At 54.8% G+C, this 12,188-nt stretch overlaps 3 protein-coding genes across 4 annotated transcripts; 1 reads left to right on the plus strand and 2 right to left on the minus strand.

Annotated features, from left to right (window-relative positions):
* Positions 1-193: 193 nt before the first annotated feature.
* nup107 (nucleoporin 107) lies at positions 194-5,285 on the minus strand. The gene is made up of 27 exons (XM_061268261.1): positions 5,138-5,285; positions 4,767-4,846; positions 4,571-4,666; positions 4,370-4,464; positions 4,170-4,305; positions 3,995-4,098; positions 3,821-3,936; positions 3,688-3,736; positions 3,516-3,587; positions 3,349-3,437; positions 3,201-3,276; positions 3,020-3,133; positions 2,829-2,919; positions 2,680-2,759; positions 2,552-2,611; positions 2,342-2,487; positions 2,229-2,277; positions 2,085-2,154; positions 1,899-2,014; positions 1,645-1,834; positions 1,453-1,559; positions 1,285-1,387; positions 1,053-1,213; positions 853-978; positions 673-786; positions 418-585; positions 194-358 (listed from the first exon to the last, which is right to left on the minus strand). The coding sequence occupies exons 1-27, from the start codon at positions 5,143-5,145 to the stop codon at positions 251-253; spliced, it is 2,724 nt and encodes a 907-aa protein (XP_061124245.1). The 5' UTR covers positions 5,146-5,285; the 3' UTR covers positions 194-250.
* LOC133145125 (potassium voltage-gated channel subfamily D member 2-like) lies at positions 4,300-9,720 on the plus strand. The gene is made up of 8 exons (XM_061268262.1): positions 4,300-4,476; positions 4,551-5,855; positions 6,158-7,464; positions 8,425-8,587; positions 8,731-8,814; positions 9,059-9,160; positions 9,227-9,423; positions 9,490-9,720. Exons 3-8 carry the CDS (start codon positions 6,359-6,361, stop codon positions 9,617-9,619), a joined length of 1,782 nt encoding a protein of 593 aa, XP_061124246.1. The 5' UTR covers positions 4,300-4,476; positions 4,551-5,855; positions 6,158-6,358; the 3' UTR covers positions 9,620-9,720.
* Positions 9,721-9,796: 76 nt separating this feature from the next.
* tspan12 (tetraspanin 12) lies at positions 9,797-11,985 on the minus strand. Of its 2 annotated transcripts, none has more exons than XM_061268268.1 (7): positions 11,685-11,985; positions 11,387-11,510; positions 11,190-11,325; positions 11,047-11,112; positions 10,835-10,942; positions 10,616-10,759; positions 9,797-10,557 (listed from the first exon to the last, which is right to left on the minus strand). In XM_061268268.1, exons 1-7 carry the CDS (start codon positions 11,764-11,766, stop codon positions 10,309-10,311), a joined length of 909 nt encoding a protein of 302 aa, XP_061124252.1. In that variant the 5' UTR covers positions 11,767-11,985; the 3' UTR covers positions 9,797-10,308. The 2 variants fall into 2 exon arrangements, with proteins under 2 accessions (XP_061124252.1, XP_061124254.1); XM_061268270.1 differs by having other exon boundaries at positions 11,387-11,469; positions 11,685-11,983.
* Positions 11,986-12,188: the final 203 nt, after the last annotated feature.

Here is a 12,188-nt window from a genome sequence, read left to right on the forward strand (position 1 = left end):
GTTTTCCCATACGATTAGGAACAAAATGACCCCCCCCACGACATTTGTCATGATCATTTGTATTGTTTTAGCAATCGATAGTTTTTTTTAGAGCTATTGAGCTGTAACATATGTATTAACTAATTACTACACATCCTCTTCAACAAAGAAGCTTTTAGTGCCAGTTGCTCTGCTTCAAACAAACCACCCCACGCAGAAAACACTTTTTTTATTCAGAAAATATAAACAAAGACACCCAACGCAGAGGCCCTCATGGCTGCAGCTCGTAGCCGAGCGGGTCGAGTCCCTGGTCCAATAGCGCCAGGGACGACTCCCTCAACTTCGAAAGGAAGCGTCTCAGCTCCTCCTTGGAAAACACCTGAAGGAAGCCAAAGCCATCGTGAGCCTAAAACAAGACGCAAAACAGACCTGGCCTACCTGGTAGAGGCGATGCTGGTCGGAGGAGATGATGTCGGCGAGCCGCAGCGCCTCCTGGTGTCTGGAGGAGCTCTGTAGCACGCTGAGCAGCAGGAAGCTGAGGCGAGGCAAACACAGCGAGCGCAGCGCCGACATTTGGTGGGCGCGTTCCGCGTCCGGCTCCGGATCCTGACAACGACACAATGGGGAAAACGCACGCTGGAGAATCCTTCCTGACCAAAGTTTGGCCGGCCGGCCGGCCAGCCTTTTTCCCACCTGCGCGTTGTCCACCATCCAACCGCCGTCAACAAACAGGAGCACGTTGTAGATTCTCTCCTTCACGTCTTCGGCCAGGACGTCCAGGCGCCCGGACCAGGCCGACAGCGCCGCCTGCCGGCAAAAGCGCTTTTGAGATGCGTCGCGAGCGCAAGAGGCCACGCTCGCCGCCGCAAATACCTGGTACTCTTTCTCTCTCATCTCATTGGCTACTCGCTCTGTAAATTTGGCTTCGGGGGCAGGTGTGGGCTTCCGGGGGACGGCGCTACTGTGGGTGAACCAGTCGGCGAAGGCTTCGTGGGCTTCCTGCAAACGACATATCGAACCTCCGCGTGAGTGTGAAGGGAGACAGGAAGACATTCCGGATGGCGGATAGAGACCAGGTAGGCTCTGATGCACAGATGCTCTCTGATGGCGTTGTCGTCCTCGGCGGGCAGAGGCGACGTCTGGCCGAGTCCCGACCACTGGCAGTAGATTTCTCTCATGGAATCCTCAGGAACTTTGGAGAAGACCGTCTTGGCCGCGTCATGTTTCTCTAGAGCTGCAGGGGTGGAGGGATGTGACGCCACGTGCCGTGACGTGCCGTGATGCTATGCGCTTGCCCGTTTTTACCCAGGAATCTCCTCATGATGGCGTTGGACTGCTTGAGAGCCTCGGCTCGGTGGGCCGGCTCAAACAGAAGCCAGTCGATGACGTCGATCTTCTTTTCGTCGTCCTGGAAGAAGACGCCACCACCGCGTCAAAATGGATGCCGCCGCTTGGCGGTTTTTCGAAACCAACCTTTGTGGTTCCCGTCTCCGGGACCTGGACGTGAGGCGTGAACTGGCCGTCGTCTCGCTCCCGCACGGTCTCCACCACCAGTTTGGTCACAGCGGCCACATCCAAACCTGCGCGAGCAAAAAAAAAAAAAAAACGAGTCGGCTCGGCACGTGCTCGTCAGCTCGCCGTCCAAAGCGATGTCCGCGCCCTCACCGGCTTCGGCGGCGAGCTGCAAGCAGCGCGGCCGGACCTCCGGCTGGCTGATGGTCTCCAGGAAGGCGGCGTAGTGAGCGGTGGCCAGGTCGGCCGGCAGCTGACTGGCGTAGCTGGCCACCAGGTTTGTCTGCCGGTCCGCAACCAGCAGGTTCACGTAGGCCTTCAGCACCTCCACGCATGCGTCCTCCTTCCACACGGAGACGCAAAGTTGGATGTTTTCTTTCTTTTAACATACACGTGCGCTTGTTTACCTTCAGGGCCAAACCCATGGAGCGGAAAAAGAGCAGCAGGTGAGTCACGAAACGCAGCAGGTGCGACGGGAGAGCCTTGGGGGCCGTCAGCCAGTCGCGGAACTCCTCCAGAAGACCTGAGAGGAACGTCACGCGCTTACGAGGTCTTCCGAGGGCTCACGGGTGACGAGGAGGAGCAACGCTTACCGTCCAGGTCTCCCAGGATGATGAACTTCTGAATGACATGGTAGTGCTGTTGCGTCTCCTCCAAGACCCTCTGCGCATACACACGCGTCAGCCACGTGACCCTCACGGGAGGTGACGACATTTCACTTTTGTTTTGCCTTCTACCTTTGACTCCGATGCCTGGAGCTCCTCAAACACCTTTTCCAGCGTCCAGCTGAGAAAACAAGGTGGCTCCCTTAGCTTGATATCACATGAATACTTGCTTGTGTGTTCGTTACTTGGCTTCCAGGTATTCCCGTGGCAGCGTCTCGACTTCCTGGTGGGCCATCCCTGAAGAGATCAGGTGCTTCTCCACCAGTGTGTCCACCATCACCTTGAAGTACGCCCACACGCAGTCCTCCCACGATTCACACACAGCCAGCACCTAACACACACACACACAGTCTTAGCTTAGCGTGTCAGCGCACTGGTGAAATGGGAGATCTTACTGGTTTAAGATTTCCACTCAGACTGGCATAGATGGCTCGCTCGTATCGGTTTAGCTGCTCCTGCAAAAAAACACCAGCAGCACATTTGCACAAAAGTTTCAGGACGATTTTCATGCAGGCGCGTGTACCTCCGCAGCCATCCTCCAGGTGCAGGCCTTCCAGATGCCTCTTTGAGGGTTCCCTTCCACCGGGCGCAACTCGGCACTGCCTGCAGACCAACACCCCCCAGAGTGAGCTCCATTGGCGTGCGGCCACCGTCAATTTTTTGAAAGAGGACCTGAGTTGATGTTGGGATCGTGGTAGAGCTTCCAGCCTTCCAGAGTGGCCGCTCGCCAGGCCTGACCGCAGCGTGTGCACAGCCTCTGGGCCTACGCACGCAACACGGCACATTGGAGAGCACCATCAGATTATTCACGGATGTGACTCGCTAGTCACCAACGGCTGAACTGTTGCAGAACGCGCCGCTACCTCCTCGGTCATGCCGGCCCGAATGAGCGAGAACAGGTTCTTCAGCAGACGGGCGTCGTCCTCCCGGTCCAGGTCTGCCAGGGGTCGCTGCTGGCGGAGGGGGGCGTCTGGGTCCTGAAAGCAGACCGTGACTGTGGCCAGCGGCGGTCGCCGGGGATATCGTCAAGGAACCGGCTCTCACCAGCTCAGTGACCAGGGGGACGGTGAAGACGTTCCCGCTCTTGCGCCTCAGCTTCAGTGAGTGCAGCGTGTTCTCCCTGACACACACACACATTATTATTATTTTTATTTTATTTTTTCTCCCCGGAACAGTTGAACAGTAAACTCACCAGCAGACGCTTTTGGAGTAATATTCAATGTTGTCGGAAAAGTCTGCCATGTGATCCTGGGCGATGCTCTCCAGCCAATCGACGACCAACTGCGGGCGAGAAGGCGCGCCACGCTGAGCCGAGCCGAGCGCTAAAAGGGCAACACGGGCTCTGAGCGCATTTCTGACCTGACTTTGACGGACCGTGGCGTCGCGCTGGAAGAGATGCTCCACCACCGTTTTCTCACTTTCGTTGGGAAACTGCAGGCACAATCAACATGAGGCATTGCTCCTACGTTGCCCTCGCGGAGGAACATTTCTCGAAATGTTAAATTCCACGCAGCAGAGGTCGATCACTCACTGCCACGTCGACCGCCATGTCATCTTCCGGCGCCGACTGGACGCGATCCCTGCCAAAAGAGAGCGAGCGGACAAGCCGGTCAGATGCGCTGGATCGGACGCGAGGTGCCGTCCGACGGGAAGCGCGTGTCCACCTGTACAGCGAGGAGATGAGTCTCCAGGTGTGGCTCTCCTGCTGCAGTAGCCAGCGCACTCCCGCCGTCTTGCTGCCCGGACCCGCTCGCAGCACCACCGACTGGAGCACGTCCACCTGAAACACCCAACAGAAGCTAAGCCTTCGCCTCACATCTAGTCCCGGAATCGCCTACCTTGTCCTGGCAGAGGCTCTGGTAATCCTCCAGCAGCTCAAATATGCCAGACGAGGAGTGTTTCAAAAAGGACGCCAGGAAATCAGGGAAGAGACTGGCCGCCGCTGCAAGAAGCAAAGGATCAGATGCCAAAGCACAACACGAAGGACGGACGGAGTGCCTTTCTTTCGCCCACCGGCCTCTCCGGGTTCGTCGTCCTTGAGCAGGGCCGAGCCGAGGTGGCCGACGTCCTCCGCGACGAAGCTGCTGTCCCCCAGAGCCGCCACGGGCGACGCGTACAAGCTGTTAGTCCAGTCGCTGTCATCCAAATTCTACGCGCGGCATCAAAGTTGTCGGTCAAGCTCGATGGAATCCCGCCCGTTGTGTGTTTCTCACCAGACTGCCGAGCGTGGTCCTCCGCGTGTGTGCGGAGTGAGGAGTTTGGCCCGCGTGAGCCCATATGGCGGAGACGTCGGGAACCCTGGGAGTTACTGGAGGAAGACGTAAGGCCGTTTTGCATTTAGATTCATTTGCCCCTTATTTCCCGACTGCAGTCAATTCCTCATTATTCCCACAGCAATTTTGACTTTGCCATACCAGCTTGTCTGAAAAGTGAGGCAGGCGTGTTCTTCAATGTGGAGCGCGCCGGCGTTACCATGGAAGCGCCAACATGACCGGTGCCCGGTGAGGGGACTGAAATCAGCGCTCAGGAATGCAACAAACAAGGCAGTGACAAGAAATCCAAAACAATTCAACCACCATCACATTGAAGCAACACTTGTTTGCAGGATACATGCCACCTTCTTCATTCGACGCCCAGCGACTGTCACCACGTCTTCTCGGACCACCGGAGACAGCAGCTCACTTTGACCCCTAAATAGTAACAAACCGGTCAAAACCATTGAAGGACTCCGTTGCGCTCGTCCACATCAAGTTGAACTCGGCTGAAAGCGACCAGTGTTGTGATCACAACATTAGCCGGCTAGCATCTCCGCTGGAGGAAGCGGCGTTAGCATCGTTAGCCCCCTGCTAACGCTCTCAACTAACTTGACTCCCGCGAACGGATTGTTGAAAATACAGACGAATGCTCTGTCCAAACAACTAACGCGGTCTCAAACGAAGTGTAAGCTGCGTGAGGTTTAAAAAACGCTCCAATGTTCTTACCAGTCCATTTTTGCGAGAAGTCGCTTACTTCCCGCTTCACGAGGTTCAACATGCGACTTCTTCGTGGGGAAATAAAGGTAGCGTCATCGACAGACAGCACCCAATGTAACCCACAACGGGGATGACACCGTACTACTGCGTTTGGCCAATAGGTGGCAGCAGAGGCTATCCCTTCCAGTAGTGGGCAGTAGAGCGGTGCGCAGGGTGAATTGATGAACGTCTCCATTTCTAAGAATAGATCTTCCTCATTTAAGCCACCACATTTGTCAAACAGAAGACATTTCTGCCGCTTTCTTCTCTTCATCACCCTCCCATCTAATCCTGAGCAAAAAAAAAGATTTCCTCACGTGGCGATATTATCTCCTCCTCGAGTCCCTCGGTTCTGACCTCTTATAGTCGTACTGGGTCCAGTCCTCTTCTTGAAAGAGACCTTCTGCTCTGATGGTCCCAGGTTCCCCTGGTCCAAGCCTCCTCAGTCAAGTCCTTTATACTATTGTTGTGGTCTCAATGCTTGCTTTTCTTTTGTTTGGAGTTGTGAGGCCATTACGTGCGACTAAAAATAGAAATGGAATAAAGCAGAATTCAATGAAGGTTCCCCCGGAGAGGGGGTGAGGACATGTAGGGAGGATGCCAGTGAGGAAGGGGGAGCATCTATCATCTCTGCAGCAGAAGAAAAAAATGTTGACACGGAGTGTCCAAACAGTCAAAACAGCACAAGGTGAATTCATTTATTTTGTGGGCCAGAAATCTTGGATCCTGGTTCAACACACTTGTGTGTATCCAAACAATTGCGTAACGTTGTGTGTGTATATTTCTTGGTTTTGTGTGATTTGTGTTTGTTGTTGATGTACTTGTGGTATTTGTTGGATGTGTTTCTTCTGCTTCTGCTTTGTGTGTTGTTATGTGGTTTTGTGCATACGTGTGTGTGTGTGTGTGTGGGCGATAGAGTGGCACCTCCTGCTTTCAAACAGACGAGTGCACACACACAAAAGTTGACTAACATGTTCCGCACACACAAAGGGGACGAGGAGGGAGGCGCTCCAGAGGGAGGAACGACATGCCTTGGGGGAGGTCCAGCGAGCAGAGCATCCATCGCCTGAGGGAGAACAAGCCAGATGCTGCCGGACCTCTCCACGGTGGCCGTCTTTGCTGAGCGCGTCGGGGTCCACGGCGTGAAAGCTCGGCTGTCCAATTCGGCTGGAGGGAGCTGCGGGTGTCAGCATGGCGGCGGGGGCCTGGCTGCCGCTGGCTCGTGCGGCGGCGGTGGCTTGGATGCCCGTGGCCGACGGGCCCATGCCGGCGCTTCCGCCAGAAGGACGGCGCGGCAAAGACAACGTCCTCGTCCTCAACGTGAGCGGGAATCGGTTCCAGACGTGGCGGGATACTCTGGAGCGCTACCCGGACACGCTTCTGGGAAGCTCCGAGAAGGACTTCTTCTTCCGGCAGGAGAGCGACGAGTTCTTCTTTGACCGCGATCCGGACCTGTTCCGCCACATCCTGAACTTCTACCAGACGGGGAAGCTGCACTTCCCGCGTCACGAGTGCATCGCCGCCTTCGACGAGGAGCTCACCTTCTTCGGTATCGTGCCCGAAGTGATCGGGGACTGCTGCTACGAGGACTACAAGGACCGGCGGAAGGAGAACCAGGAGCGGCTCCAGGACGACGAGGAGACGGATCCGAGCAACGAGCCCGCCCAGGCGGATTCGAACTGGCGGGAGTCCCTGTGGCGAGCCTTTGAGAACCCGCACACGTCCACCACGGCGTTGGTATTCTACTACGTCACGGGGTTCTTCATCGCCGTGTCGGTCCTCGCCAACGTTCTGGAGACGGTCCCGTGCGGGGCGAGACTGGGATCGGCCAGATCCACGTCGTGCGGCGAGCGCTACGCCTTGGCCTTCTTCTGCATGGACACGGCCTGCGTGCTGATCTTCACGCTGGAGTACGTCCTGCGCCTGGTGGCGGCGCCCAGCCGCTTCAAGTTTGTCAAGAGCGTCATGTCGCTCATCGACGTGGTGGCCATCATGCCGTACTACATCGGCCTGGTCATGCCCGAGAACGAAGACGTCAGCGGCGCCTTTGTCACGCTTCGAGTCTTCCGCGTCTTCCGGATCTTCAAGTTCTCGCGCCACTCGGCCGGTCTCCGCATCCTGGGCTACACGCTGCAGAGTTGCGCCTCCGAGCTGGGCTTCCTGCTCTTCACGCTCACCATGGCCATCATCATCTTCGCCACCGTCATGTTCTACGCAGAGAAGAGCTCCAAGAGCTCGGCCTTCACCTCCATCCCCGCCGCCTTCTGGTACACCATCGTCACCATGACCACGCTCGGGTAGGTGAAACATTGAAAACGTTGCGGTCGTTCGGACACTGGAGAAGGTGCCGCCGATAAACTCCTTAAATGCTCCGTATTGACATTGAAGTCTCAATGGGCTCATGGTGGCGTGTTGTCATGGTTACGGCAACAGGAGGCCACCTCATCTCATTGCTTTTCGTCAGCCCGCTCCGACTTGCGTGTACACGTGTGTGTTTGTGTGTACGCGTGGATCATGTTTCGGCAAAACACCTGCAGATAGGTGTCCACGCGCATATATTATTTAGTCACATGACCCACGCTGCGACATGAAGCGGGGTTGCTTCGGGACCTTTGTTTCCATGGCAACACGCACCGCAAAGGCTTGTGGGCAGGGTGTGCCGATGTCACGTGCGTCCAGGTGATGTCCGTCACCTGGCCGCACCATGTGAGCGCACACGCGTTACATCACTGCGCGCACGTGCTCATGTAACGTCACATGGCCGTCGGCGCCGTCGGCGGGCGGCCATGTGACGTTACATGCAGTAAATAATAAAGTGCCCGTTTCCGCTAGAATTGTTTTCCAAGCGTGCACGTGAACGCAACTCGGCCTCAGGCAACTTTTTTCCACAGGTTGAACTAAGTTGCATGCATCGTTTTACTTAACGTCAAATGATAAATGAACAGTAACGACTTTATTGGACAAATGATGTTGAGTCACGAGTCTCTACTGACGAGTATTGATTTTGCTAGTTGCATTATGTGTGTAACATATTAGTCATATTTTTACATTGATGTGGATTCATTTTTATTACGCTCATTCTTATTCATCTTCTGATTCCGTAGCTTATTCTTGTATACAGCGGAACCACGCCAGAGCTTTGGCTCCCTCGTGTGGATACAAGCAGAATTGCAAGCATCTCACTTTTTTTTTTCTTTTTTTTTTTTTCGTAAAGTGGTTGAAATTGGTGAGGTGATAAATCGCGACCTGTTCCTCAGGTACGGCGACATGGTTCCGAAAACCATCACGGGCAAGATCGTGGGCTCCATCTGTTCGCTGAGCGGCGTGCTGGTCATCGCCCTTCCCGTGCCGGTCATCGTGTCCAACTTCAGCCGCATCTACCACCAGAGCCAGCGAGCTGAGAAGAGGCGCGCGCAGAAGGTGACCGGCTGCTCCACCGCAACAACCATTTGACATATACAGAAATAATATTTGGAAAAATCAGTCTTATTGATAAAAACAACAGTAATTCTGTCATTAAAGAAAAAAACAACGATTGCATACATGCATGTGTTGACAAACAGAAAAGTCAGCTGGCTAGAATTCAAGCGGGAAAGAGCCAAGGCGCCAGCGCCTACATGCGCTACAAACTGCTGGCTGACGCCGAGGTGAGGCATTAGGCTGCTGACTGGCTCTTCCGTCACGCGTTTCCTCGGTCACGTGACCCACTAACGAGGAAAAACTTCTTCGTAAAAGGTGCAGGGCGCACGAGTCGACCTCTCGCACGTCATCTTTTTTCCCCTCCTGCCTTCCTCCCGCTACCGTGTGACCTTTATGCACGCTTCCGCTTTTGCCTCAGAAGTGCAATGATGAGCTCAAAAGGCGGTCATGTGACTTGGTGTGTGTGCCAAGGCGTCCAAGGAGGCAGGCCGGGCGCTGCTGGACAAAGTCAACGCCGGCCCCAACATGGCGGCCCGTCATCACCACTTGCTGCACTGCCTGGAGAAAACCACGGTGAGCTCGCCGACAAAGATTTTCCGACTCGCTACATTTGGTGTGAGCATTTTGATTTTGGATCAGAGCTTGCAATTTGTGGAGCAAGCTTCGGTGGAGTGGAGCTGCTCCGAGGAGGCCTTGTTGAAACGGGCCCGGTCTCGCTCGTCCTCTTTCTCGTCTACCTCGCCGCCAGCTTTAACTTCCTGCTGCGTCCGGACCAAACGGAGCCGCTGGGACCAGCGCGAGTCGGACGCCGCTCCAGCTTCGCGACGAGCGCTGACGTAAAAGCCTTTTGAGCGTTTCCATCATCTCCAGATGAATGTCCGTCATTCGACGTGTCTCCGCAGTCGCTCCAGCTTGAACGCCATCTTGGAGGAAGCCGTCCCGCTGAACTACAAAGGCCCGGCGGCCGCCTTCGCTGACGCGGCGCCGTCCGGCACCCGAGGCCACCTTCGGCACACCGTTTCGGAGCTCTGACGCAAATTCCCGTCGGTGATGTAATGTTCCAGGTATGCTCAGGTGCTTTTTTGACATGCTAAGCTTGCTGCTAGCCTCCTTCAGGATAGGAACTCCTCAGGTTGATTGACGTTTTAAAATACACCTGACACTTTATTGATAGGATTTGTTGATTTATTTGCATGACACGTTTGTGAAAAAAAACATTTAAGTGTTTATTCAACATCCTTCATATTGCCTACACAAAAGAAAAAAAGTTGGACAAAGAGAGCAAAGTGGATATGAAGGACGTGGAAGAAATGCTCCGATGGCCACACGTCTGCCTATGATGCTTATTTTGGGGTCAATATGCAAAGTGAAGCTTCCTTGCGTCCCGAGAATCTCACTTCTTATCATTCGTGTACGTCTTGATGATGGTTGTCATTTTTCTCTTATTATTCTTGTGCATGTGGGCGGGGCAAGAGATGATTGACAGCGTGTGCGGTGTTGTAATAAATTGCATTGAATAGAAAGAAAGAAAGAAAGAAATGCCCTCCTTTGTCTCACGCCCGTCTCGACTATTATCAAGGCTCCTCCTGTTGGTTTCCTCTCGACTCGCTTCCTTTGTGACCTTTAACCTCTGGGAACATTCCTGTACAATGGCAAATAAACACAGAGCATTTCTCACACACACACACACACATTCGCGACTTCAACCGTTTGCCACAATGCTAGGAGACGCTTTTCAAGTGGCGCTCAGCGGGCCGGCCGTGAGCGAGGGCCTGGACGCCTCTTGTGGGCGGCGCCGTCCAGCCTCCCCGTTCTTTGGGCCCCTTGCGTCCGTAGTGAAGTGTCCAGAGCAGCGTGAGGGTGAGCGCCATGGCCAGGATCTGGGCCACGCCCAAGGCCACGCCCAGGAAGCGCAGTATTCGCAGCGGCGGGCTCGAGCGGATGAACGACAACAGCTTGGGCCCGCAACCCTGGAGGTGCGAAAGCACATCGTCATCGTTGTCGAGGCGCTCGCCGACGCCCTCTCACCTCTTGGTGGAGATCGCTCAGGTCGTGCTGGTGGGCGCGGCGAGCGCATCCCGGATACTGATTGGAGCAGCACGAGTCGGGAGGCCACTCCCTCTCCGTCATCTCCAGCCAATCCGTGAAATAGATCACCCCGCAGCACTCAAACTGCACGCGCACACAAATGTCTGTATGTTGTGTGTGTGTGTGTGTGTGTGTGTGAGTGTGCGTGAGGCAACCAACCTCTGTCTGAAAGACGTTCCAGGTGTGTGTTAGCCACTGATGCTGGCCAAGGCCGAAGTTGGACATTCGGAACTTTAGACTGATCATGTCGGAGCGCTGCACAGGGGGCTGGTGACAACACAAACACACACACACACACACTGTTAGGTAGGTGTGTCACCCCTCTGCTGCACATAGACAAATGCCACACTGTTTGTGTGTGCGTGAGACACCTGCTCATAGGTCCACAGAGCGCTGGCCAATTCCACACACAAGATGACCAGCAGACTTCCAAAGTACTGCAACACAAACCCAGTCAGTGTGCGTGTGAATGTCAATTAGTTTCAGCCAATGGGAAGCCAGCCGGCGACCTTACCCAGGACAGCATCATGAGGTCACAGCGCAGCGTGCCGCACACGCCCAACATGGCCACCATCAGCAGGAAGCAGCACACCGCCACCAGGACGGGATGGACGACGGGGGCCAACGTCACCGCCGCCGCCTCCTCCAGCCTGTGCGCACACATACACATATGAATGGTTGTTGGGTTCTTTTGTGCACATGCATACTGACCTGGTGTGAGCGGTCAGAGTCAGGACGGCGTTTAGGGACTCTCGAATCCACGCCGCCACACCCAGAATGCACGCAGACATCAGCTGTAAGCACAAGCCCGCGTTCACACATGGATCAGGTTCTGCTACAGAAATATCATTTGAGAATGTCAAACATGTCACACTCACACAACATAGCGATCCTGCCTATGACCTTTCTGCACACTCACCACAACACGTACACACACACACAGACATGACCCACGCGCAACAACAACAACAACAGTCCGAACCGGGTCCAACCAAGTTGCATTTCTTACCCAGAAGAGCACGTTGAGCGTGTAGAGAAAAAGACGCACGCATCTCACGGCGTCCTCTCTCGCCATCGGACACTTTGGACATGAAAAGTTTTAGACCAGCGCGGCGGCATGCTGGAGTGGGCCGAGCCGGGTCGGTTCCGACTAATGCGCGGTTAGTCGTCCTCTGCTGGAGTGGGAGAAAATAAAAAGGCCAACAACAGGTGGTGCCAGCCTGCCCGGTGCTACTTGCGAGTGGACGTGTTTCTCCAAGGCGTGCGCGCGCGCACGCGCGCACACGCACATCCTCCCGAAATAGTCACGAGATGACGAGCGCACCCACGTCATCCACGGCAGGATGTCTGTTCCCCGGAGGAGGTCGGTGGGGAGGAATGTGACCCCAAGTTCCTTCTCCTATTTCATTTTAATGGTTATTATTTTACTTTTGGGGCTATTCTTTTGTTTTTGAATAATCTTTTTTCTTTTTTCGGATAATTCTCTTTTTACGGAATCAATAAAAATTGAGAA

Source organism: Syngnathus typhle, linkage group LG21 (assembly GCF_033458585.1).
Source record: "Syngnathus typhle isolate RoL2023-S1 ecotype Sweden linkage group LG21, RoL_Styp_1.0, whole genome shotgun sequence".
In the NCBI taxonomy this organism is placed as follows: domain Eukaryota; kingdom Metazoa; phylum Chordata; class Actinopteri; order Syngnathiformes; family Syngnathidae; genus Syngnathus; species Syngnathus typhle.